At 32.7% G+C, this 26,710-nt stretch overlaps 1 protein-coding gene and 1 non-coding gene across 2 annotated transcripts in view; one reads left to right on the top strand and one right to left on the bottom strand.

The window, feature by feature from the left end:
• Positions 1 to 26,710, bottom strand: part of Smp_132130 (hypothetical protein) — a gene marked incomplete at both ends in the record, with an annotated part of 56,656 nt that overhangs the window by 3,421 nt on the left and 26,525 nt on the right. Inside the window, 2 exons of the mRNA XM_018789436.1 lie at positions 1,849 to 2,108; positions 21,630 to 21,809. Of these exons, the coding sequence (XP_018654880.1) occupies positions 1,849 to 2,108; positions 21,630 to 21,809 (440 nt within the window). The remainder of the gene's footprint in view (positions 1 to 1,848; positions 2,109 to 21,629; positions 21,810 to 26,710) is intronic.
• On the top strand, positions 7,013 to 7,079 carry Smp_tRNA_01287_Gln_TTG.1.1. The gene has a single exon. It is a non-coding gene (tRNA).

Genomic DNA, 26,710 nt, shown 5'->3' on the forward strand with positions numbered 1-26,710 from the left:
TTACAAATATATTATTCCTAAATAATGATCGTTGTTGTATTTAATGCAGACAATTGATATTGGTTGTTCTGTAATATCCTCTTACTATAAAATATTCCCAACATATTCATTCCAAATTAAAACAAGACAGTACAAATTGCAATGTTCAAGATAGATCACTTGTATAAATTGATAGTTTTATCAAATTATTTTTTAACAGTTGGATTCATGGATTGATTTAAGCTAGACCACCATGGAAAACCTGAAAGCACTGGGCGACCATTTCATCCTAGTATGGGACTCCTCAGCAGTAAACGTCCACGAACCTGCACACAGAACTCGAACCCACGACCCTTAGTATCGCGCGCGAACGCCCAACCCCTAGACCACTGAGCCGATATCCAACGGTGTTAATGTCTAATTTCAATCAATGCATGATATTGCGCGATCCTTCCTCTATTGCCTGATGTGGATAACTGTCTCCACGCGACACTGACTGGACTCCACTGATCTCGGCTTCTTATAAAAACTCCAGGAAATCCACCTTGAACCTAGTCATTAGTGAGTACATGATTATTATCAGAATGGGAATTCGTGAAGATTGTAGTGATTTTAACAGTTGAATTTTGACAATATTATTTAAAAATATACAATAGTAAGACATAAGATAACAATTATAATCAGTTAACGAAGGTATTACTAATTAAAACGGTTATAATTCGTCATAAATACGATATCGAAATGAATTTGGTAATGGTCAAGCTTTCATAACTAAGAAAACCCACAGTGTGACGAAATGAGCGTACAGTGCTCCCAGGTTTTCAATAATCATCTGGTCAAGATCAGTTCGTGATATAAAATTTGTGACAATTACTTTTCAATAAAACTACAATTTCAAATATGACAACAATAGCCTTGAAAATTAAATGAATGTATAGATTGGGAATCAATCGGTAATTATTATTAATATTACCATTCATTTTACATTGTCTGACAACAACATATGAATTTATTGATTGCTCTGTTTGAATTGCCCATCATAGATACTGCTGAAGAGTCCAAAAGATGAGGGAGAAAATAGTTGTTCAGTTTTTTCAGTCATTCAATAATTTGTTATAAAGATAAATTGTCAGAAAGTAAGCTTCTTCAGTGACTCCAATTCATGAGTTGCTTCTTATATAATAATAGCTCTCATCAAATAGAGCACAGTTAAAAACTAGAAAACTATTGCACATGCCTAACCACCGTTTAACTTGACAAGCGACGTTTGCAAATCTACATGTAAGTTGGGGAAAAGCTGGGAATAGCCAATAAGTTGCATCTATCTTTGAGATCTATAACATTCGAACTGAGACGTGATGGTTATCTGTTTGGAGCCCACACATTTGTCGTGACCGATGACTGGACACGTATAATCGGTCACAACGGTTCAGTTGGATCCGCTCTTTGTATTTTCCTAGATCATAAGTTGCAAAATTATCTCATGCTTTTTATCTTGCAGACAGTTTTTTTCTTATAGAATCATACTGTCTTTGCCCAACCGGTTCTGTTATAACTATTGCTGATACTACTCCCACTACCATGGAATATCATCTCAATGTTCTATGATAGTGTGACAACCTGAACTGACTGACTGCATTAGTTTCGGAAAATCCATCAGTATGTGTGCACATTCACATACATGACAAAGCCTAGCTGACTTTAATCATCACAATAGGTTACTTTAGCCATAATGAATACTGAGTTTTAATTCAAAGATATACGCTTCTTGTTATAATATATTTGCTAAGAAGCTATATATCTTCGGTAGATAGCTGATTCCCAAAACTTTCTATCGTTATAAACAGAAAATGAACAGTAATATCTTACCTTATATGTAACCATGTCTTTAGCACGTTGATATGATAACAAGTCAGTACGATTTGAAAAATAATTTTCTTGAGCTTGTTTAAATTGCATTAAATAATCATTTTCATCAGTATTCTGTTTTATATTACAAACTGTTACTTTGTTATTTTTGTTTATTGTATTATTAAGAGTTTTTGAATTAAGCTGATTATTATGTAATTCTGGATCATTTTGATTCAATGATTCCATGAAACATTGTTGATACCAACTTTCAAATTCTACTTAAATGAAGTAAAACAAAGTATTATAATTAATCCATAATAGAAATATTTCGATTCAAATCTAGGGCATACAATACCGAGCTACCACTTTACAAAATAATCGGTAGGGTTTGATGATCACTAAAAGACTGAACAAACATGACATTTTCACATATAATGACTTCTCTGTACTCGGCACCCAACTTTTGTCAAAATATTCGTTCTGATATTCGTATAAACATAACATTTGTTACATATTAAGGGTGAAGATAAACTCCGCTCTCGTCCACAATTTTGACCTTGCACCTGGCAACCAACCAAAATGAAGTGGAAATTATTATTTACACTGTCTTAATTTATAATAGAGGGACTGTTTCGTTTTCTGTCATTTTTGCTGGCTTACATGAAAAGTGTAAAGTTTTCTACGGCGAAAATACCACTCCATGTGTCAAGTGTACCAAACTCAGTCATCATGTAATAAAAACCACAAGATGGCAGAAATCATACCTTAAATTAATTCTATAATAGAAGTGGTTACGTAATATGTACAGTTGATAAGTGAAAACATAACAGCAGTTACTGATTATGATACACCTAGATGACTTGATAATATGAAGTTTATCCCCAGCCAGATTTAATGCACAATCACTTATAAGCATTACAGTCATATAAGGATTCAGTCATTACCCAAATATCTCAATGATAACGTAACAGATTGTGGGGTTAGGTGACGCTGGCTCAAATCCTACAAGGAGCATTAGTTTTCTTTAAATTACAATTACTCCTTGTTGACAAGTACCAAACAACAGGGAACCTAGATGTCTTTTTTGTCTGATATGTAAAAATAGGAAAGAATGTGAATTCATTGTGATATTTAGATTAAGTATTTTCAAAGATTGTAATGTTCAAATAGATTAGTACTCTAATATTCCTGTTATAACTTCCTTTAATGTAAAATAAATTTTTATATGAATCCACTAATCAATATAAACCGTTGAATCTTTCTTGTTAGCTGACTGGAAACAGTTGACAGGATACTAAGAACCTCGATTTCGTTCTGGTTAATGTTTATCAACGAAGCATGTCTACAATCCACTGATCTTAAAAATCAGAACTCTCAGCAACGAGTTAAACTTTTTAAATTAAGAGATTTTGATCGACAATCAGGACAATTATTTTGCCTGGGTGTAATCGAAATAAAGAACACTTCAATGTATATAGAATAGATTACATTTGAGAATCTATTTTAATCAGATTCAATACTTGCTCAAAACTATTTATTCTCGGTGTTGTATAAACCTCCTAAAATGTATACTCAGTTGTGGCAAAGTTATATGAATCAAATATTTACATTTGATGAAAGCAAACAAAACAAGTAAAATTTCAATGTTCAGAAATTTAATTAGCAAGATACGAAACTCTAGTGTAAAATCAATGTATCTGCCTTTTGCTCCAAAGTGTAGAGCTTGAGAAAGCCTAAGAAGTAATATTTTTTTCTCAATAGAAAGTTCATCACTGTTAGAATCTCTGGTTTAAAAATAAATCAACATTTCTTGCCAACTAAATGGTTTTACATTATAAAATTTAACTTAGATATTGGATAGGATTGATATAAATTTTCAAAACAATATTGAATTATACAAATGTTTGATAAAAATTGAACAATTAACTAACTTAGTTTAAATCTTTCCTTATAGAATAATTAAAAGCCTTTAATCATTCAGTGAATCATAAACATGAAATCTGGAGAAGTTATACACTAAGTATGATGCAATGTAAAATCTTGATTGAATACTACTGAAAAGTTCAGAAACTTGAATAAAACAGTGTGTTACTTCATTGGGATACTGTTAGTTTATTATAAAACCATCTTTAAAACTTGATCATAGTTTCATCTGTACAATTTATAACTACTTATAATTCAGAAGGGGCTTTTGTGGAGATTTCAGTAATTTTATAGTTGAAATCATGAGTCAAGTGAATCTAGACCACCAAGGAAAACCTGGAAGCACTGGATGGCCGTTTCATCCTATTGTGGGACTCCTCAGCAGTGCCCATTCACGATTCCGCTTCGCGAGATTTGAACCCAGGACCTATCAGTTTCACCCTCGAGCGCTTAACCACTAGACTACTGAACTTGCCGGCATCCAACGGTATTAATGTCTAATTTCAACCGACTGACTTCAAGAGATATTTCCTGGAGTTTTAGTGAGAAGCAGTGACCAGTGGAGTTCAACCAGTTCGGTTGTGAGATATCAACTCGCTGAAGACAATGGTGAACGGTTGCTCAACTTCATGGATGCCGGCTCAGTGGTTCTAGAGGTTAAGCGCTCGAGGGAGAGACTGATAGGTTGTGGGTTCGAGTCTCGTGAGGCGGGATCGTGAATGCGCACTGCTGAGGAATCCCACAATGGGATGAAACGACCGTCCAGTGCTTCCAGGTTTTCTATGATGGTCTAGCTTCAATTGATTCATGATTTCAACTATAAAATTACTTATAATTCGTTTATTTATTTCAATAATAAATCTTATACTAAATGGAATTATTTCCTACACATTAATTTTCTTGATTTAACACAACTGATTAACTCAACATGTAACGTTTCATTATTTATTTATTTATTAAAATTTAATTAATTAGGTCAATTATTTTGTTATATAATAAATATTTCATCAATATTTCACTTAAGTGGCTTTATATATAGAGAATAATTTAAAATATCTATTCAATGATTGTTTTAATGATTGTCAATTAAATATTGAATTTGGAAAATTCTTATAAATGTCCAATTATAAATGTGAAACATTTTTTTCTCATTTTCATTAATAGTTAGTTATTATGTATGATAACAACAAATAAAGTCATTGAAATTCACTGATGTGTAGGGTTGTGCCATATTTGTGATAAAAAATTGTTATTTGTCGAGGTTAAATTTTATCAGAAAACGGGGGGGGGGTCGTTATGGAGATTATAGTAATTTAATAGTTGAATTCATGAATCAATCTAAGTTAAACCACCATTGAAAACCTGAAAACACTGGATGGCTGTTTGGTTTAAACTTGTTTGAATTTTTCATAGTACTATTTCTTTTTACATGATTGTAACAATACTGAAATTGATATAATAATCATAATAATAGCTTTATTCAATGGTATAAATATTTGGTACAGTAAAGAATTTTTAAAATCCGTTTTACAGTACTCACATCAAATGTCTCTTTAACATACAATCGAATCGCAATTATTCAAAACATATTTTAATAGTATTTGTCAATATCTTCTGAATGTATTCAGTCATAAAAGTTTCCTATCTGGTTAGTTACTATAATTATTTCTCGATTCAGTATAAGGTACTTGGATTCTAACATATTTATCTATTGTTTTATTAACGCATAGATATGGAGGAAAAGAATTTCGGTATTTCTGTGACTGATGTCACGATAACTTGTAACTCTCTTGATAAAAACCCATCGATACATATAGCGTTAAGGTTCATAATTATTCAATTCGAGTAAACCTAAACCAGGTAGTCTAATTGCAGTATTTGCACAACTGAAGAAATAGGTGCTCCGAACGTTTGAGATCATCATAGTAGTTTTTAAACAATCACTAGTTAGTTCTTCTCTCCTTGTATTTTTCTCACAAAATATTCACAAGTGAACATATATATGAAGAAAGATCCTCAATTAAATAAATCAAGTGTTTTAATGATATTTTATGAGTTTTTTTTCACGTGGCCTTCAGTTTGATGGTTTTAAACATTAAGGAGTTCATCACGCTGGTACTCTTCCATATGAAGGTTGAACATTCCAGTGTCATGATACTATACTACTGAAATAAGTAACACTCAAACCGACCTTGAGAGATTTACTCACCTTGTTAAACAACAAATACATGGATAAGTTTGAGTAAAATTCCATCAGGAAAAAGTAGGTTGTAGATGATTTTCACATGAACAATAAATTTCTCGAGATTTTTTAATCAGTTAATTTATTTAGAAGAGAAATTCCATAAATTTCCCCCAGACCGTCTTTTTAATTCGTTTTTTTGTACATAAAGTTTTTCAATAAACGCCCTATTGCCTATCGATGGGTTAACAAATTACCATTAATAGATAAGAATTGAAAATGACATTTCAACCTACGTAGGTGATCTGTACGTTTTAAAATTATTCAAGTATATAGTTATCCTTAAATGTGCCTATGATTTGATTATAAATGATGATCCATATTCTTGTATTTCCATAACTTGATGTGACAAGTTAATAAAAATACCTATCTAGGGGATTTTTTTCATTTTTCTTTCTTTATCTCTGTTCCCATATTTGTTTTGTGACCTTCATCACCTTCACCATACAACACAATTATCAGAAATTTCATAAATCCTAGATATTCTTCAATGATATCATTTGCATATCACTCACTGAATGATCAATAATGAGTATTTTATTTCAAATTTCATGAGTAAATCTAAGAAGTTACTATTTTGGACCTGATTGGTTACCTAACCATATTGCTTTGTTTGAGTTATTAAAAATCATTAATTCATTTAAAGTATGCTCATTTAATTTTAATACAAATACTATACAAAAGATTAAACCGAGATCTTACGATTCCATAAAACTTATTTCAGTAAATTACTTTGTTTATATCGAAGATAAAACATATCGTTCTAACCGAACAATAAGCGTTAATAGTGAAATCATTACTTTGTTAATTAATAATTACAAAAAAGAATGTTTTGCTAGTGTAACAATAAAAAATGAAACTAAACATAATGTGATGAATTCACTTAGTATTGTTTGCTCGAATCTTCCCATTGATGTTTAGGACTGCAACTGGTCAGTCTCTTATTGGCATATGTGCATACTGTGCGTATTGCCTCGATATACCTTAATTCACAAGCACCGTAAGCAACGATGGACTCAGTAGCTGAGTGGATAAAGCGATCGCATTTGAAGCGAAAGGTACTGGGTTCAAGTCCCAGAGTGAACATCAACTCTGAGATGCAGGTATATCCAGCTGAAGAGTCCCAAACAGGACGAAATGCGCGTCCTGGATTCCACTGCTAGCCACTATCCATCGTTGCTTTTAAGGTGATGAAGTTAGAAAAAAGGAGATAAACGTAATGAATAAAATATAATTTAAAATGAATTGAATCTTTTAGCCAAAATAAATTACATGCTGATATTACTTATATAGGCTAAGCACTACAATTCTTATGATAAAATCTTAGTGGAAAGTAAACTCAAATTATTCTCTATGACAGTTAAACAGCTAAACAGACAAACCATCAGATAGATAAATAAATCAGTGAAAAATAATTTACAATACATATATATTATTTAATTAATTGTCCTAAGGTTATCCGTACCGTTTACAGTGTTCAAGTATATCATATCTAATTCTTTCAGTTATTTTTTATTTTGTCGATGAATGTTGCAGACTGGGATTTGATTTTCACCAAAAACCTCATTTCAAACGTCTAAAGTTATCTGCTACTGCCTGTTACGAATAGGTTAGTGTTGCCCAGCCCATAATAACGGAAAAAAGTAAAACTTAGGGCTTACAAATAATCTCAGTCAAAAAATGGATTCACTTAATATTACAGTAGCAAAAACAATAACTTTTAGTTGCCGAAATTTGTTGACAGTTTGGCTTATTATTATATAAAATAGTAGGAATGTATTTTCAAGAAGTGTGTATGGGGATGTTTAACTAGATGTTAATTTCATACATCCTAATCCCTTGATATATTTAAACGAAGTGAAAAGAACAGGATCTACAAAATTAAGTGAATTCATTACATTTCAAGGTCTTTCATCAGCTGTAAACTGTCGTTAGATTACAGCCGTATGCAGCGTATGAGAAGCTTTGAAATATACGTTAATTGACAATAAAACAAAATGAGGGTTTATAAATTATATTAAATAAATTTAACAATAATCGAGGAAAATTTAAGAGTTTCACTGTACGACTTCAATATGAGGATCGATACTGAAGAAGCCTACCAAATACTATGTATAAACATGAAAGTATAGCGAAATGTCGATGATAATATAAAATTGACGATTAATTTTTATATCGTATGGTAGATGATTTAAAATATTACTGACACTTACTTGATTCATAGGGTATCTTTCTCTTTTTCTCAAGCTGTAGTGTTAATTACATATGCAGTTTTCTACTGGGAAGTATAAATTTAACACAAAATTGCCTAGAATCTAATGTCTATGTATTTTCCAAATTACTGTCACAATAATATTCAAACTATTTAGAACCGATATGGTTCACAAAGGTGTTGATAGGTATGAGGATTGAGTTTTTAAATAAAATGTGGCATATATTGTGAATATAATTTCAATCTGTCTTAGAATCTTCTAGATATTAGATTTGGTGAGACTGTTTGATAGTTTTCTGAATTATGTGATGAACTCTTCGGTCTTCTCACTTGTTATTCATTAGCAAAGCATAAAATAATCAAATGTTGCCTGAAGTTTCCCTTGATTTCGATCGTTGATGATTGTAATTGGTTGTCAGGATACCCTGGATCTGTGGCTCATCCACAAAGTGTACCTGTAGGTCAGTAGCGAACCGAAAAGCTCATTGCTAACAACTCACACTGTGAAGCTTGATGATTCAGATTTGAACTTCACAGGTGGTATCAGTTCACTCAAAATGAGAGAAATGCCTTGCTGACGAATGTCATTCAAGTTCAGAGTTTTTTGGTAACCACTTCCGACTGTGTATCATCGAAATTTGGCGCTCATTCAACTAGAATATGTAATATAAACGAGATTTTGATCAACGTTCATTTCCAACCTGACATCAAATTTTATTTTTATCATTCTTTATTATCGAAATTGAGCGAACGCGAGTCATCTACTCTTGCTAAAAAACCTGGTCATAAATGATTTATGAGGTAAACTGTATTAAATTAATGAATTTAAAAGTTAAATGAAAGTCATTATAAGCACAATGTTGATACAGCGTGTGCAGGAATCGCATTAAGGATTATCACAACTGGACAAACTTGTCTTTTACTAAGTTGATAACATAGCCAGTAAACTGATATGGACTAACCCAAACAGGAAGGCAAGGATACAGGTAAATGATATTGATTTGTTTTTTTTACACCGAATAATAGTCAGATTTTGAATAAATTAAGTTGAGTTATACATAGTACTGATTAAATAATGACTTACTATAATTGCACAATTCACAAGCATTACAATCACAAACAGCACTAACCAGCAAATATAGGTAAATTACTGAGTAATATAAATGTTTCTATCTAGCATTTGTGTTTTTAGATTAATATATATGGATATGCCTTCTGATGAGGTTCAGCTTAATTTAATGCTACTCAGTAAACAAATAAAAGTTTGTGTATTGGGCATTGAGGTACAATTTATGTTTGTGTGTCTCAAATGGTGAGTGATTAGATAAGCAACTACGTGGACTGCTGATTTAAGTGAATCAATGTTGAATATATTGCAGCGTTTACTTATATCAATTTATATAGCTAATGAATACCGACCTAAACATCTATGGGAAGATTCAAACAACCAATACAAAAATGAATTAAACTTCACACTATTATACAAGCTAGTGGCTATATGGACTCAGTAGCTGAGTAAATAATGAGATGACGTTTGAAACTAATGGTACTGGGTTTGATTCCCAGAGTAAACATCAGCTCTGGGATGCAGTAACATCAAGCTGACGAGTCCCAAAATGGACGAAATGTGCGTTCTGGATTCCACTACTAACCACCACCCATCTTTGCTTATCATGCTTGTGACTTAAGGCAATATCCAGGCAATTCACACAGAATGTATATATGCCAATAAGAGACTGATCAATTGCAGTCCTAATCATCCATGAGAAGATTTAAACAACCAAAACAAAAATGAAGTAAATACCGTTAGAGTTCACTTCATATAATATATATGGATATTTATTATAAAAGAAAGCAATAGGACAAAGACACATTACATTCAAATGCTTTTAGTCAATGTCGATAGATTAACATTTAGTTAAGTAGAGAAATAAATAGGTAAGGAAATCAGTTGACCAATCAATAAAGTTGTTATCAATTTTTAGATCGATTTATGAATGTACCGTTTATTTTTATTGTTTATTAGTACATTTATTAGTACATACATGTTGGAAAATAAAATAAATGTAAACCATAATCTTTCTTTTTATATTTGTTTTCCTTTTTTTTCAGAAAAAATTTAAGCATCTAAAGTAAAGTCAACAACTTAATAGGATACTGTAAGGATGGCTCGTTGGCAAAACTCAAGAAGCTCAGAAAGAGCCGAAGACATTCCATCCAATTATCACCAGAGGAATATTCTAGAATGTCGACGTGTAGCTCCCCTATTGGATGAACAAGAAGGCTCCCCTATGTGCCTACTGACTGCCCGGAATGATGATTTACTTTCAGTCAAAAACTATAAATACATGAGATTTTTGTACTATATTTGACACTGTGTTGGGAATAACATTCCTACTTACTGGTCTTCTGTCTTCTCTCTTGTGACGTTGCGGGTTTGATCAATCAAGTAGTTTAATAGTATGTGGCATAGCAAGAATCTAAAGCTCTAGATATAACAGATACATTAATAAATATTTGTGTAATAAACTATTACTGGTTATTTTCGTTTTGTTTTCTTCATCAAAAGTAAACTGTTATTAAAATAGCTATTGAAAGTATTCAGTCTTTGAGTTCTTTTGAATTCGTTCCTCAATTTCTAGGTCTCATTTGAGACAGATTGATCTTGGTTGAAGCACTATTGAGAACTAAGGAGTACTGAATAAGTGTTTCATTCTAGCATTGAACTCTTCAGAAGTGCTCACACATGAACTCATCACAAGTTGACCACAAAACTTCCAGGTGCAGTCTACAATGCTTAACTAATGGAACCACTGGGCTGGTACAATTTCAATCAGTGTGTTCAATTTAACACTGATTAGCTAAATATAGGTGAATGAGACATGGTAATTATTACCGATACCAATCAAAATTAAAATATAATAAGGTAAACAGTTTAACTTCTATAGTTAATCATTTAATGTAATACATCAAGAAGAATGTAGTGTATAAAGCTCTTATCACATACAACTAATACTAAACATAATGATATTAAATAATTGAATTATCACTATTTATCATAAATATGCACACCGACTACACATTTGAACTTTGTCTAGTAATTCATTAAATTACAATTAATATATCCATGATACAAATAAAAAGAAATGAAGCCCAAAAATAAATATTAACATTTTACATCAACGAAACTTATTCATAGATATTTCAATTAGAGTAATATTTAACATTCAATTAACTAACGCTTTCAACTATGAAAATAATAAATCTCCACAAAACCCCTTCTGATTATAATCATATGTTCACTAGTGACTGACTTCAAGAGGTAAATCCTGGAGTTCTAGTGAGAAGCAGTGACCAGTGGAGTTCAAACCACGTTTGTTGTGAAATAGGAACTCACTGAAGACAATTGGTGAACGGTTGCTCAAACTTCGTGGATTGGTTGAAGTTAGACATTAACACCGTTGGATGCCGGCTCAGTGGTCTATCGGTTAAGTGCTCTGGCGCGAGACTGGTAGGTCCTGAGTTCGAAACTCGCGAGGAGAGGTCGTGTTTGCGGACTGCTAAGGAGTCCCCCAGTAGGACGGAACGGCCGTCCAGCGTTTCCAGGTTTTCCATGGTGGTCTAACTTCAATTGACTCACGCTATCAACTATGAAAATACTAAATCTCCGCAAAACCCCTTCTGATCTGTTAAAGGATATTTTCATCAGTTTGTATAAATGTTTACGTTATTCACAAAAAAGAAATGGCTTATAAAAATTGCCCTAGTAACAACGAATCAAACATAGTTGTGAAATTTGTTATGTTATAAATAAAAAATTATTCTAAATGAGAACTTATTTTATTAAGCAACAAGAGAATCTTATGAATGTTTTGTGGATTTAAAAAAAGTTTTAATAATTTCATTTTAATTAATTATAGCAGCTTACATACATTTGAGTTTGTTCACATTTAATTTGGTTAAGCCGTTTTATTAACTTACTTAACAGGTAGAGTCATCCGTACAACAACAACAACAACAACTTATCTATAATATTGTACCTTTATTATGGTTGCGCTTGTATGAACATATATGGCTGAGTATTGCTGACCACCTACGAACATATTCATTCTGCTAGCTTTAATAATAATTGTTTAAATAATTCGATGATTCATTCATTTTTCCATGTATATATATACATCTTAATCCTGTTTATTAACTCGTTCACTCGCTGATTTGCTTTTCAGCACTCTAATATCATTATTGCTTCGTGTGCCTGTAGTTTTAGTGATCTGTATGTGGTGCAATAATAACTGTAGTCAACACATCGCCTTAGTCTTCTGACTTATACACTGTTGGGCATTATCCAATAACGGTTATCAAGACCAGCAGTGTATGAATTCTAAGAATTATATTGAATACCAACGACCACATCATTTATTTTATTATTTATTTAAACACATAAATATGGGAGCACCAGATGTATATGCGCCACACGAATCTCATTTGATTATTGTGAAGGCTATGGTACTGCTCAGGTGCCCAAACTGAAGCAGGTGGTTTTCTTAGGGGGTCACACCCGAAGCCTTTGACCTGAAGGTCTGATCCACAAGGCAGTAGAGGAGATGTAGTCCCATGGTAGCCGGTGACCAACGTTTGATTCATGCACCATTTGTTCCTTCAGGATACTGGAGCCCATGTGCACCATTGGTTTGGAACCAGGGTTTTCCGACTCCCCTAAGTGGACTTTCTGTGTCCACCAACCCGGTTAAAGTGCCGGACATTCGCTTTTTGTCCTCTCAATTTCGTAAAGAACACCCCCGCCACTGTGAGAAGGCAGTGAGTAGGACTTTCCTGGCAGAGGTTGTATATGTGTGGCCATGTGAGAGCATCTCTAGAGGGAGGGTGGCCCCTCCATACTCTCGGCCGTACCAGGGCATTTGAGGGCCCACCACATCATTGATAATAAACAAATCTTTCATCTAATTAATAACTAATTTTTTATTAAGTTAATTGTAAAAAGGATTTATGATAATAATTAGAAACCATTGCATATAATTAATTGTATGCAAAAATAATTCCATGAGTATATATATATATATATCGGTGAGAAAGGATTCTTTTTAAAGATGATTCTATTTTTGTATTGAAATCAATAGATTAGTTGGTTTTACAAAAATATGCTTTAGATAGAGATTAGTCAATCAAAATTGAGATCTAACTAGACTTTTAGACTTACTGTGTGAAATTTGAAAATCATATCTAACAATCAGTAGAAATAATTTTATACACTGATTGAAATGCTTAAAATAATTACAAAAATGTTGTGTTGTTTCTTCTTGTAACCATAGAGTAAACATGATAATGTTAGACGTATCAAATCTTAATTTTGTATTTTTATATAGCTGGGATCATGATTCAATTGAAGCTAGACCACTATAGGAAACTTGAATCATGATCTCAACTATATAAAATTACTAAAATCTTCACAAAACCCCCCTCTGTTAATTTTGTGTCTTTAGATTGTAAATGACCGGCAAATATATTCTATCTTAATTCCTAACTTTAAACTCTTTATTTTAAAACAAAACTTAACTTGTTGGATGTACATTTGATGAACGAACTAGTCACGAAGTGACTTCTATTTTTGAATAAAATTCATGACTATGGGGCATATTTGCATTATAGGCGATGACAGTTAGTAATAAAAGCTCTAACCCTTAAATATCTAACTCTAACTAGAAACAGTATGGAGACTCTAAAAATCTTTTTAAGTTTTTTTATAGGGTTAGAGAATATGAACAAACTAAATCCATTAGAACGAGTTTATTTGTCGCTGTTTTGGGGATTTACAGACAGATTAATCTGTAAGAAACACTAATAGACTTACTAATTGTATGCAATCTATTTACTCTTTCACGTATTATTGTTTTCATTTCTATAAACTATCCGTTGATAAAAGCTATTTTTTGATTAGCTGGAAAGTAGCCAGAAATTCATCAAAATTGTTTTAAGCTCATTCCTATATTATTACATACGCCCAAAAATTATCGAAAGTTAAGCCAAGTCCTGACCATCGAAATAGATGGATTGTTGCTAGTCTGATTTACTTGTACATAAACCCAGTATGCCTGAGATATATGATTCATATCGCGGAGGCTGAGCTTGATGTTCTGGATTTAACAGGCAGGGAAAAGGACCAATCGGGACTCCAGGCTGTTCGTTCAGGTGTATGCATCATTTATTGATCGTATAAATCCGCGTATCTTAATTTGGCAATCTTATTCGCTGTAATCGTATAAGCTAAGGACATGACACAAGTTAAGACAATCACTAACGAGTTCAATTAGTTTGGTATTCATATTGTTTAAAGGTACTGAAGAATTGTCTTATCAATAAACTGAGAAATACAATCAGAATATTAAAGTTTCAATAATTGGCATATGATTAATACCGGATAAATTATATATTAATGTATTTCTTCCTTCTAAACCACTAATGATAATCCAATTATTTTCTTCTAAAAAATGCGGGGGGGGGAAATGATTAGAATGAATAAACTGGTAATCTTTTCATAAAACCTGTAGTAGTACCTCAACTAATCAGAAGAAATTCAGAATACTGAATCACACTGACTGAATATATGAAAGCATATAAGGGAATTTCAAGTCGTTATATATATAAATATATATAACTAGTGTTGTATAACTGAGGTCTTTTATGAGACAATAAGTAATTAACTAGGAATTACATTGACTGGCATAATATAAAATAAGTAACATTTGTAACAGTTCTAGTATGAGGCAATGGAAAGCAAATAAACAATCTCAACAAAGCTCTACATAATTGGTTATTCTTTCATATCATAGCAACACTCGTACAGTTTTAATTTTGACCATGGTTAACTTTTGTGAAGCCCTTTTACCAACTTATTTAACAGACAATGTTACTTGGACAGTAACAACTTGTCTACTTATTTTTATTATTATGACCATTATCATGTCTGCATAAACGTGTACGCTTGATCACGTGTGACAGCCTACGCACATATCTCTCTAGCTTAAATGTTGTTGGTTTAAGTATTGCTCGATGAATCATTCTCTTTCCCATGTATGTGTGCTGAAATCTTATTCACAGTCTGTGCCGTGCCTAGCTGCGCTTGGTTCGATTTGACTATATAGTTGCTTTTGTATTTGCCCGCTCACACACATTAGCCTCTCTGCTCCGAACTCGCTTGATGTGCTTGTAACTTTGTTATGTGTGCTATCTGCTAATAAGCTGTAGTCGTCGCTGAATTCAAGCACCGTTAAGGTTTATATAATAACAGTTATTAAGGTCATTGATTAGCGAAGCTAAGTCATTACAATATACAGAACTGTGGATGCTGGGATCGAATGTACAGCTAGCAGGGTTATAAGTGAAAACTACTCAACAGTTCCATTCAAGAATGAAACAGCTTTAAAGTGATGCCTGGTTATCGTGGAACCACAGCGAAAGATAATCCGCGAAAAATATTACCAATAATCAGTGTATTCATCCAGAATAATCAGAACAGAAACTAACTGGTTGAAGTAGTTAGTTTTTATTAGATAATATTGAGTCATACTTTCACACGGATTGATAAAATTGTACACACCCAGGAAGAATGAGTCATTTTGTGTAATGACCCTGTTTTCATGGAAGATTATGGCAGACTGTTTAAAAATCTGCAATAATAACGTATGAAAGAAGTAAAGAGAAATCCTGAGTGAAATGTTTCAATGATTATTACATGGTAATTTATTGCCTTAGATATACTTAGTGGTTTTTTCAGTTTCTGATCATTATTTCAAAATCATCCTATAAAATAACTCATTTATCTGGACACTTGGATTTCCAAGAGTTCGCTAAAGAAAAATGTTTGGGCTATCTACAGGATTATTTGTATTAAAAATGTACTTCATTTTTTTATTCCTCAAATATTATCGTATGAGGATTTGTAGAGGTTGTTGAATTCAATAATTCACATCATGATTTGATTTCAATTAGACAGCTAATATAAACCAGGAAGCATTGGGCATCTGTTTTATCTTGGTATGGTACACACTAATGGCTCCATTCAAAATCGAGCCCTGGAACTTTAAGTCTCGGAGTGAGCGCGTAACACTTAAATCCTCGAGGCAGCACCCGATGGTTTTCTCAAACGTCTAGTAATTCACAACCATATCCGAGTGGAATAGGTAACAATTACCCCCAATTAACATTGTAAGATAGTTCATCAATATCATGAAATGATTGATGTTAGAAATGATTAAATATTGGATCCCGACTCAGTGGTGTAAAGGTTAAGCTCTCGTTAAGGGACCTGAACGTTTTGGTTGTAGACCTCAGCGTAGTTATGGATAAACACTTCTGAGGAGCCTTATACCGGGACAAAAAGTGGACCATGTGTTTCTTGGCTTTAAATGACTGCCTAACTAAGGTCAATCCATGATGTAAAATATAAAATATTATTATGTCAGACCAAGATATCCGTATTCTATAAATTACCGTTATTCGTCTCATGAAAATGTTCTTGATTACTAAGGGCAATAAAAACTAGTATCTTTAAGTAAACATTTAAATGAAATTTTTTTCTTAACAATTTGAAGTAATACAATAACATCATCACAAAAAAATCAATCCATATGGGCAAAGAAAGTTTCTTTCCCTTTAAATAGGAGAGAATTACTTACTATCAACCAAAAATAATTCATGACATGACTAATCAAAATGAATGTAACCTTTTTTATTGGATGTTTATGTAACAAGAAATATCACTTTAAATAACTAACAAAATTATAATACTGAATAACTTTTAGACTACTTAAGAAGTATAGAATTATAGAGAAAATAATACACTATTGTTTCAATATTGATAAAAAATTATTGTCAGAATTGTGGTTTGTGGAGAGTGTAGTACTTTTAATAGTTGGATTCGTAAGTTGATTTAGACTAGACCATCATTGAAAACCTAGAAGCACTGGACGGCTTTTTCGTCCTAGTATGGGACTCTTCAACAGTGGGCATCCATGATCCCTCACGTAGGACTCGAACCCAGGACCCTCGGTATCGCGCGAGGACGCTTAACCCCTAGATCACTGAGCCGACACCCAAAGGTGTTAATGTCCAATTTCAATCGATCCATGACATTGAGCGTCCCTTCATTCATTGTCTGAGGTGGATAACTGACTCTACTCGACACGGATTGGACTCTATTGGTCACGGATTCTCACTTGAACTCCAGGAAATCCATCTCGAATCTAGTCACTAGTGAGAACATGATTATTATCAGAATGGTGATTCTTGGAGGTTGTAGTAATTTTGATAGGTGGACATTAACACCTTTGGATGTCGGTTTAGTGGTCTAGAGGTTAAGCGTTCGCGCGCGAGACAGGCCCTGGGTTCGAGTCCCATATGCGTGATCGTGGATGCTCGCTGTTGGGGAGTCCCATAATAGGACGAAACTGCCTTCCACTGCTTCAGGTTCTCGGTGATGGTCTAGCTTGAATTGACTCATGAATTCAACCATTAAAAAATTATTGTGTTAACTGGGAAGAAATAATGCACTATAATTTCATCGTTCTATTTGGTACAAGATTGTTACTATTCATCGAAGTAAAAGAATATACTCCATTAGGGATCAGTCCTGTTTCATCATCTTTTAATTAACAACGACGTATATCATGCAAATGGTATTTTTTAAAATTATGATAAAATCACTTGCGAATTCCTTCTACACTTATAGATTAGTCATGATCAATAACATATAGTAATCCATTATAAACATGTGGTAGATGAACCAAATACTGAAGTTCATACCAAGACAATGTCAAGATGATACAGAGAGAATAAAATAAATAATTAATTTTGACTATATATATAAATCACTTTAAACAAATGTTATTTGACAGCTAAATTAATGAGTATTAATGCAAGAATTATCTTGATATGTAAAAATAGAGAGAACTAATTTGGTAATTTAGATAAGCTAATAAATTATATATACAGTGTAATATTTCTATTATCATTTACAAATCAACGTTCCGATTAGTTATCCATGATTATTGAATCGGTTAACAATAGTGATCTTTCATTGTCTTGAAATAATTAGAGACATTGTTGTCAGTATCGTCTTAGCTTTATGTATTCTCACTGATATGGAAGGTTTATAATAGCAATAATGAATAACATTATGAGGCCGTTAAGGATAAATCATTATGAGGCGGGTAAGTTATGAATATATCTGAACTTGTGGATACACTATACACTGATAAGACATTGAAGTGGATAATGATTCTCTTAGATTAGATTTTATACGTATTCGAAAATTCATGAATGTCACATCACATCATTTAGATAGTCAAAGTTGGGTATGTACTAATTTCATCGATTTTTAGTCATATTATGTATCATTTGTACTCTTATCAAATACTTCAACTGGCAAGCCTACAGAACTCAATGATTTAGTGACATAATGCAACTTGTTAATATTAGACCAATACTCAATTTACCTTACTTTATCTGAATAAATATCATTCGTGTTTAAATTAATTAGTAATTAAGTTTCCATCTATTGATAGACTTAGGTGGATAACCATTGCCCAATAATGTCATGTTTAACAATTTAACATCATCATCAATAACGTCATTTGTTCAAATACGATCAAGCCTGTTAGATAGGCACCTTACCAAACCCTGTTTGTATTGTACAGGGCGATAGCTATAGTAACTAAGGTATTGGCTCGTCCACGTCGGTTTTCGAAAAATGGATCGTTTAATTGAGCCATCTTCTCGTCTGCTTAGAAGTATATCTAGGATGGGAAACTGGTCATTCTTCTCTTCTTCGCATGAGAGACTGATGTGGTTTTGAATAGTGTTAAGTTTATTCAACAAACAGTTCATATCATCCTTTATTTCACAGATAACTAAGATATCGTCCACATATCTCTTATAAAGTAACACGTTTTCGATTAAGTCTTCAGACAGATTTTCAACATGTGCCCTAAACACATCTGCTAATAATGGTCCCAACGGACTACCCATAGCAACCCCATTAATCTGGCGAAAGTATTCGCCTTCAAAAGTGAACTGAACTTTATCAGTACATAAAAGTAATAAATCTTTAAGAGTTTTTAAGGGGATAGGTAATTTAAGGTTGTTTAAAGATATATAGTCACGTAATATGTCAATAGTCTTTTTCGAAGGTACATTTGTGAATAAGGAATTCACGTCAAATGAACACATTGTCTTTCCTTAGATATTAATATCACCTAAATGATCAACCAATTCAAAAGAATCCTACAGAGAATACTTACATAAACGTCTTCGAATGGAATCCAGCAATTTTCTTAACCATTTAGCTAGATGATGTGTAGGTGATTGGTACATTGATAAAATTGGGCATAAAGGAATATTTGATTTGTGAATTTTAGATAGTCCATATAAATGAGGATACTCAGAACTGATAGGTTTTAAGAAATTAAATTCCTCTTTATCAATAATATTCATGTGTAACAATTTTTCCAGGTTTGAATTTACTCTTCCCTCTAGTTTGTTAATACCTCCAAATTCAACATCAGGCATGAATTTACTTTCATGACTGAGGATGGATAACATCTTGGTAAGGTGCCTATTTAACAGGTTTGATCGTATTTGCACAAACAACGCTATTGATGATGGTGTTAAGTTGTTAATAATTAAGTGTAATAATTGTTCTTTAGTTACTTTTGAAATGTCAAGTGTTTTTGTATCAAACTACTGGTAACAATTTACTTATCGAAGCAATCTCTTCTAACAATTTCATTTCTAAGATACACCAATAGTAATTTAAGAAATACAGAGTGAATTAAAGTTATCACTGTAGATACAGAATCAAATATGAAAAGAAGACAAGTAAATAAATAAAATAACACAGTGAAGTAAAATCATGATAAAAAAAGGGATTGGAAAAATTGTATTTTTGGTGGAGTATTGTCCTCTGAGCTGGATGGTTTGGTGTTTGTTTGCTAAATTTAGGTTTTAAACTGTGGTTGTGAAAAGCTTCTGCAATATAAAATAGGTTTAGTTGTACACATATCTGGTTGGATTTTGTAAAAAAATGTAAAAGGATGAATCTGAGGCTGAATGTCTTCTATCTATCACATGTTCATCTATGTTTTCCATTGTCAAGTCATACCGGGAGGTGTTCCTGAATGCACTAGATAATTGGTTTCGATGAATGATCTGTATATCTAGCTTCACAATATCAGAGTGAGTTGGTCAGTTATGGCAAAATATCTTTCTTATGGGAGTATATAATATCATACCAGTTTATACAAAGATTTACTGAATGAAATATTGTTCGAATTAATCATTTCAGACAAATTTTCAGTAGATAACCAAAAATGTCATCTCTTGATCTAAAGGTTTTGTAACAGTGAATTCATATAAACAACTCGGAGAACTCAACACTATCAAAGTATCCATATTAACTACAAGTTTTCTCGATCCTTTCAAAGTATATTAAGCTTGAGAAAGTTATTTCTCCTTCCTATTTTTCTCAATCAATCTTAACAAGGATTTATATTCTGAGAATGTAGATTTCAAAATGAATAATTCATCAGAAGGGGTTTTGTGGAGACTTCAATATTTTCATAGTTGAAATCATGAGTCATTTGAAGCTAGACCACTATGGAAAACCTGGAAACACTGGACGGCCGTTTCGTCCTATTATGGGACTCCTCAGCAGTGCGCATCCACGATCCCGCACTCGCGAGATCCGAACCAAGGACCTATCAGTCTCGCGCCAGAGCACTTAACCGATAGACCACTGAGCCGGCATCCAACGGTGTTAATGTCTAACTTCAACCAATCCACGAAGTTTGAGCAACCGTTCACTAATTGTCTTCAGTGAGTTGTTGTATAACAACAGACGGGGTTGGATACCGGCTCAGTTGTCTATCGGTTAAGTGCTCTGGTGCGAGACTGGTAGGTCCTGGGTTCGAATCTCATGAGGCGGGATCGTGGATGCGCACTGCTGAGGAGTCCCTTGATAAGACGAAACGGTCGTTCAGTGCTTCCAGGTTTTCCATTGTGGTCTAGCTTCAATTGACTCATGATTTCAACTATGAATAGTTCATCTTCGTGATATTTACAATATATTCAAAAACAATATTCAATAATTCACTTAGTATTGTTTGTTTGAATCTTCCCATCGATGTGTTAGGACTGCAACTGGTCAGTCTCTAATTGGCATATGTGCATACTGTGCGTATTGCCTCGATATACCTTAATTCACAAGCATGGTAAGCAGAGATGGATAGTCCCAAATAGTCCCAAATAGGACGAAACGCGCGTCCTGGATTCCACTGCTAGCCACTATCCATCTCTGCTTAATATTCAATAATGTTTATATTTTAATAAAAAAGAAAAATGTAACTATACCTTGTATTAAACGTTTTTGTGATTCATCTAACATATATTTACAATATTGAATAGTTTCTTTAAGTTTTAACCATTCTGAATATTTAATTTTGTAATGATCTTTTAAAGTTTGTATTTGTTTTATTAAATTATATTCATCTTCAGTAATAATTGATTCATGTTCAATAGTTTGGATCAATCCTATACAATAATAATAATAATAATAGTGAACTTATATTAGTTTTAGAGAAAACATTGGCATCAATGATCATACATTCACCATGGTTACAACTATATATAGATTAGATTTTTCAAATGAAAATTAATACTTTAACCAGTTATCTTAAATTGGAAACGACCTAAATTAAAGAGATCACGGAAATATGTTTAAATCTAATCAATGTAGAAACACTTCCCATTAATTTCACAATACGGATTAACATTAGTTAAATAACCAAACTAAGATCAGTCTTTGGTGTGAAATTTCTAAACTAACAATCTTCTTAACATCCTAAATTATTTTAATTTATTTGAATACCAATTATGAAATAGAATTTCAATATTGTTTTTGAGAAAAAACCATGGTGTGGTATCGTGTCCTTGAAATGTAAGATTGTTTTTATCATTAGCTACATTCAATATTATATTTTTGATATAATATAGAATTCTCAGAACAAAGTATTTCAACGAGTTTCGGTTCCTTATTTCTTGGTCGATATTGACGATAAATATTGAGTGATCTATAGTTAGATATTATCATTTCAGAAGTTGATATCTGAATAATATGTCTTCGATGGTACATTTTTGTAACTTGTACAATGAAAGGTCGTAAACTTTTCACAAACGCACCCGAATTCTTTATACCGGTTCTTGACATAATGATTTGCTGAAACAAACAAGGAAACATATGTCTTGTTGAAATATCTGAATGGCAGGAACAGATATCCCAGATATTCAAGCAGGCCTCCCTTACATTAAAATGATGGTTGGAGGTAGTCAACAGGAAACCCTGGACCCGGGTTTCGGTCTACTTGGCACTCGTCACCAAGGTGTACCTGTAATCTCGAGGGAAATGGTGCTCCCTGACGGATTAGATCCCGTGTCACCCAGCTTCACAGTCAAAAACTTTACCACTGAGCCATCCGGACCGCGACCACCGAGTGATCAATCAATTGTGATCACATCTCAGTTCTTCAAGAGGTCAGTTGAGGCCCGGATAGCTCATTGGAAACGTCTCTGACTGTAAAACTGGGTGATACGGGATTGAATCCGTCAGGGAGCACCAGTTCCCTCACGGTTGCAGGTACACATTGCTGAGGAGTGCCAAGTAGCACGAAACCCGGGTTCAGGGTTTCCTGTTGACCACTAAAATCCACCATCTTATCTCATTATAGTGCACACAGTGTCGAGCCACCTAGACTAGTGGCCACATTGCAACTTGATCGATAGCATTCGATCAGCACTAAGAAGGACTTGACACACATGACATTGATCACCACACCATGATCAATCAATTGTGATTCCCTTACATTGTTTAACCCTTACTGAAAAATGTTTATGTTACTTATCACTCATTATATATAAAATACTATTTAATAAATAATATCAGATCATTAGTTTAACTTATTAAACATTTAACAGTTTCATCTTATGAAATTTTGTTGAAAAAAAAGAATATTTTGTTTAAATAATGTGATGTTTTTTATTGATTTTTATCATGTGACCTACTAAAAGAAAGTATTTGTATAAGGACATTATAATTGTATTATATTTTCTTTAGTTTAATTAAAATAATTCACTTTCTTATTTTTATATGAACTTTATGCGCTATAGTGTTTGTTTTGTTTTGTTTTTTAAAACAACAATTGTTCAATTGTATTGAATTCAATATTATTGTAACCAGTTTTGATAATAATAGACGAACAAACATGGAATAGTCATAGTGGAATGCGGTTATTCATATTTCTTCTTCTTCTTCTTCTTCTTATTATTATTATTATTATTATTATTATTATTATCATTAGCTTTATTCAATATTATATTTTTGGTACAATCTAGAATTCTCAGCACAAAGTACTTCAACAAGTTTTCGTTTCTTATGTCTTGATCGATCTTGATGACAAATATTGAGTGATCACCAGTTAAAAGTTAACAGTCAAGTCAATAGACATCTAAATAATGTACATTATTTTTGCTGCAGAAACTTGCTAGAAACTTCGATGTCTCTGACTGGGCCTTTGTAACTTGTACAACAAAAATTTGTACACTTTTCGGAAACGCACCTGAATAGGTTGTGCGATTAATAGCCATAATGATGTATTCAAACAAATAAAATTAGATAACTTGTTGAAATATCTAGGTAACAGGTAAGGGAGCCCAGATGTCCAAGCAGGCCGCCTTTATTATATTAGATGTGAAAATGAATATGGATGAATGTATTTAGTGTGAAAAAAGTAGTATTGAGGAATATTATATGAATTGTTTACAACATACTACCAGTGATTATGATATGAAACTAACTAATAATTAATATCAGAAGGAAGTATTTTGTGTAGATTGTAGTTGAATAGTTGAATTCATGAGTCAATTAAAGCTAGACCACCATAGAAAACCCGGAGGCTCTGGACGGTTGTTTCGTCCTAGTATGGGATAGTGGATGAGCACTGCTGAGGAGTCCTATACTAGGACAAAACGGCCGTTAAATGTTTCCAGGTTTTTCATGGTGGCCTAGCTTTAAATGACTCATGATTTCAACTATGAAAATACTAATTAATAGTCAATTAGTTTAAATATATGTTATAAGTAGTAAGTTTTTACGTGAATAGTTCAGTAATAATTATCGTTGAATATATTACTGAGTGTTGCTGGTTCGACTATCATAGATAGCACTAATTTGTCTTAAAAAAAGAGTTTTTAATTGTTGATAAGTCAGATTGACCAAAAATTCTTACTGATTTCATTCAGTCACATCATGTATTTAATAATTTAACATCAAAAATCATATAGTTCGATATTAAGTTTTTGATCTTTGTAAAAATATTTTTGTGAAGATGTCATTTATATTAGAGATTGTTATACAATTCGACAACTTTGATGGTTTACATCATAGATTAATCTAAATTATGCAAACATATGAGAAGAAGAAGAACAAGAAAGCTATTACTTCCAAGTAAAGAACTCAGAAATGTGCACGTACTACCGAACATTGGTCAGGTGTGGGGTAGTTATTCATAAATGACATAGGAAGATAGTTGATCAATATCATGAAGTGATTGAAGTTAGAAGTGATTAACTATTGGATCCCGACTCAGTAGTTTAAAGGTTCAGTGCTCGTTAAGGGACCTAAAGGTTTTGGTTGTGGATCTCAATGCACTTACGGATCAGCTCTTCTGAGGAGTCTTTTGCCAGAACGATATAGCTATGTAGTGGCTCCTGATTTGCAATGGTATTCTCACAAGAGTTAGTCTGTGATGTCAACTTTAACGTTAATAAGCACTCGAAATCTAACAGGTATTGTAAAGGAAAACTTCTTTGGAGTAATTATTCAAAATGATATACAGTATTTATAGAATTATTCTGATGTAATTTTAACTTTACCCGTTCAATGCTTTTTGGTGCTAGTTTTGTTGGGTGCAAAGTAAATGAAAATCCTTATCACATTTGTAAATATCAAACCTCGTGGTAAAGAACAGAGGACTTCAAGAGGTTTTTTGATCGAATTTCATACAACAGTAATAATAATCTATTCTGAAAGTAATAATTACAGAATTCATGCCAGTTCACAGGCATGATCAGCTTGATATAGATAGTAATATTAAATATAGAGGACACATGGGATATTAAATAGTTTAAAATGTTCTAGTTCGAAAATTGTTTAAGTATTGCATTTTCCACATGTAATAGAGCAATAAAAGTCCTCAGCCAAGAGCTTTTAATTTTTTTCCAAGTGGAGGTCCTGTTAATATATAAACGGTGTATTTAGGGTCATTTCCTGCGTCATTGCGAATCGATTATAATCATATACATCTGAAGCAATAGCAATATCATAATACATGTGCAGGGTTATTTTATGATCTATTATTCGTGTTAGATATTATTCAGACTAGTTAAGGTTACCAATGATGGTGTTAGTGCAAAGTATCAGCAGGTAGGGAGGTTTACTTAGTGGAGTCAGTAATAAGAAAGAACAAACATTTAAAAATTCCATAATCTCACTTGTGGAATTGGATCTACTCATAGGTGTAAGCACATTTAAGGCACTTTCAGCCTGTTTTGTTTCTATTTTTCTCTTATTCCACCAAATATCTTGAGGAATAAATGTACTATTATTGATATTATTATTATTATCACCATTACCATTCTTTAATATTACATGTTAAGTACAATATAAAATTCTCAGAACAAAGTATTTCAACAAGTATGTTTTACAAAACAAAAAAATCAATAATTGCATACATATAAACATGAAATAAGTAAAATAGACTATCTAGAATGAATTGAGACTGTGATATTTCTATTAATTGATGATTCCTTTGTACTTTATTCCGCGCTTACAACGAGTTCCAAATATAATACGTTCAAATAAATCCAGAAAAAATATGGATGTAGAGTAATATGAATTCACTTTATTTCGTGGTTCCTCATCAGCCGCTTACAACTATATATGTATTGAAAGTTTATATTGAGGTAAGATATAATGTGAAACCATTGACGTAGATGAATGAAAAGAATGGGAATGAAAAAGGTTAGCAATAATAACTCCATATATATGTGTAGGAACAGGTAGGAGGGCATTAGTTGTTGGAATCCAAAATAACATAAGGGGCGGGTGATGCATTAATTAAGTGAGGTTCAGAGATAGATAAGATAGATTGTGTGATAATTTTAGAGGTAAGGAAGGGTTTACATAAGATTTCTGGAATTAAAAAAAGTGATAAGATGGCTCATGTAATAGTTGGACAGGATTTGAAAATAATGGTGTCCAACAGTGGAATCTAGGAAGCGCCTTTCGTCCTATTTGGGACTCGTCAGCTGGATGTACTTGTATCCCAGAGCTGATGTTTACTCTGGAAATCAAACCCAGTACCATTAGTTTCAAACCT

This window comes from Schistosoma mansoni, chromosome W (genome assembly GCF_000237925.1).
Source record: "Schistosoma mansoni strain Puerto Rico chromosome W, complete genome".
Classification (NCBI taxonomy): Eukaryota; Metazoa; Platyhelminthes; class Trematoda; order Strigeidida; family Schistosomatidae; genus Schistosoma; species Schistosoma mansoni.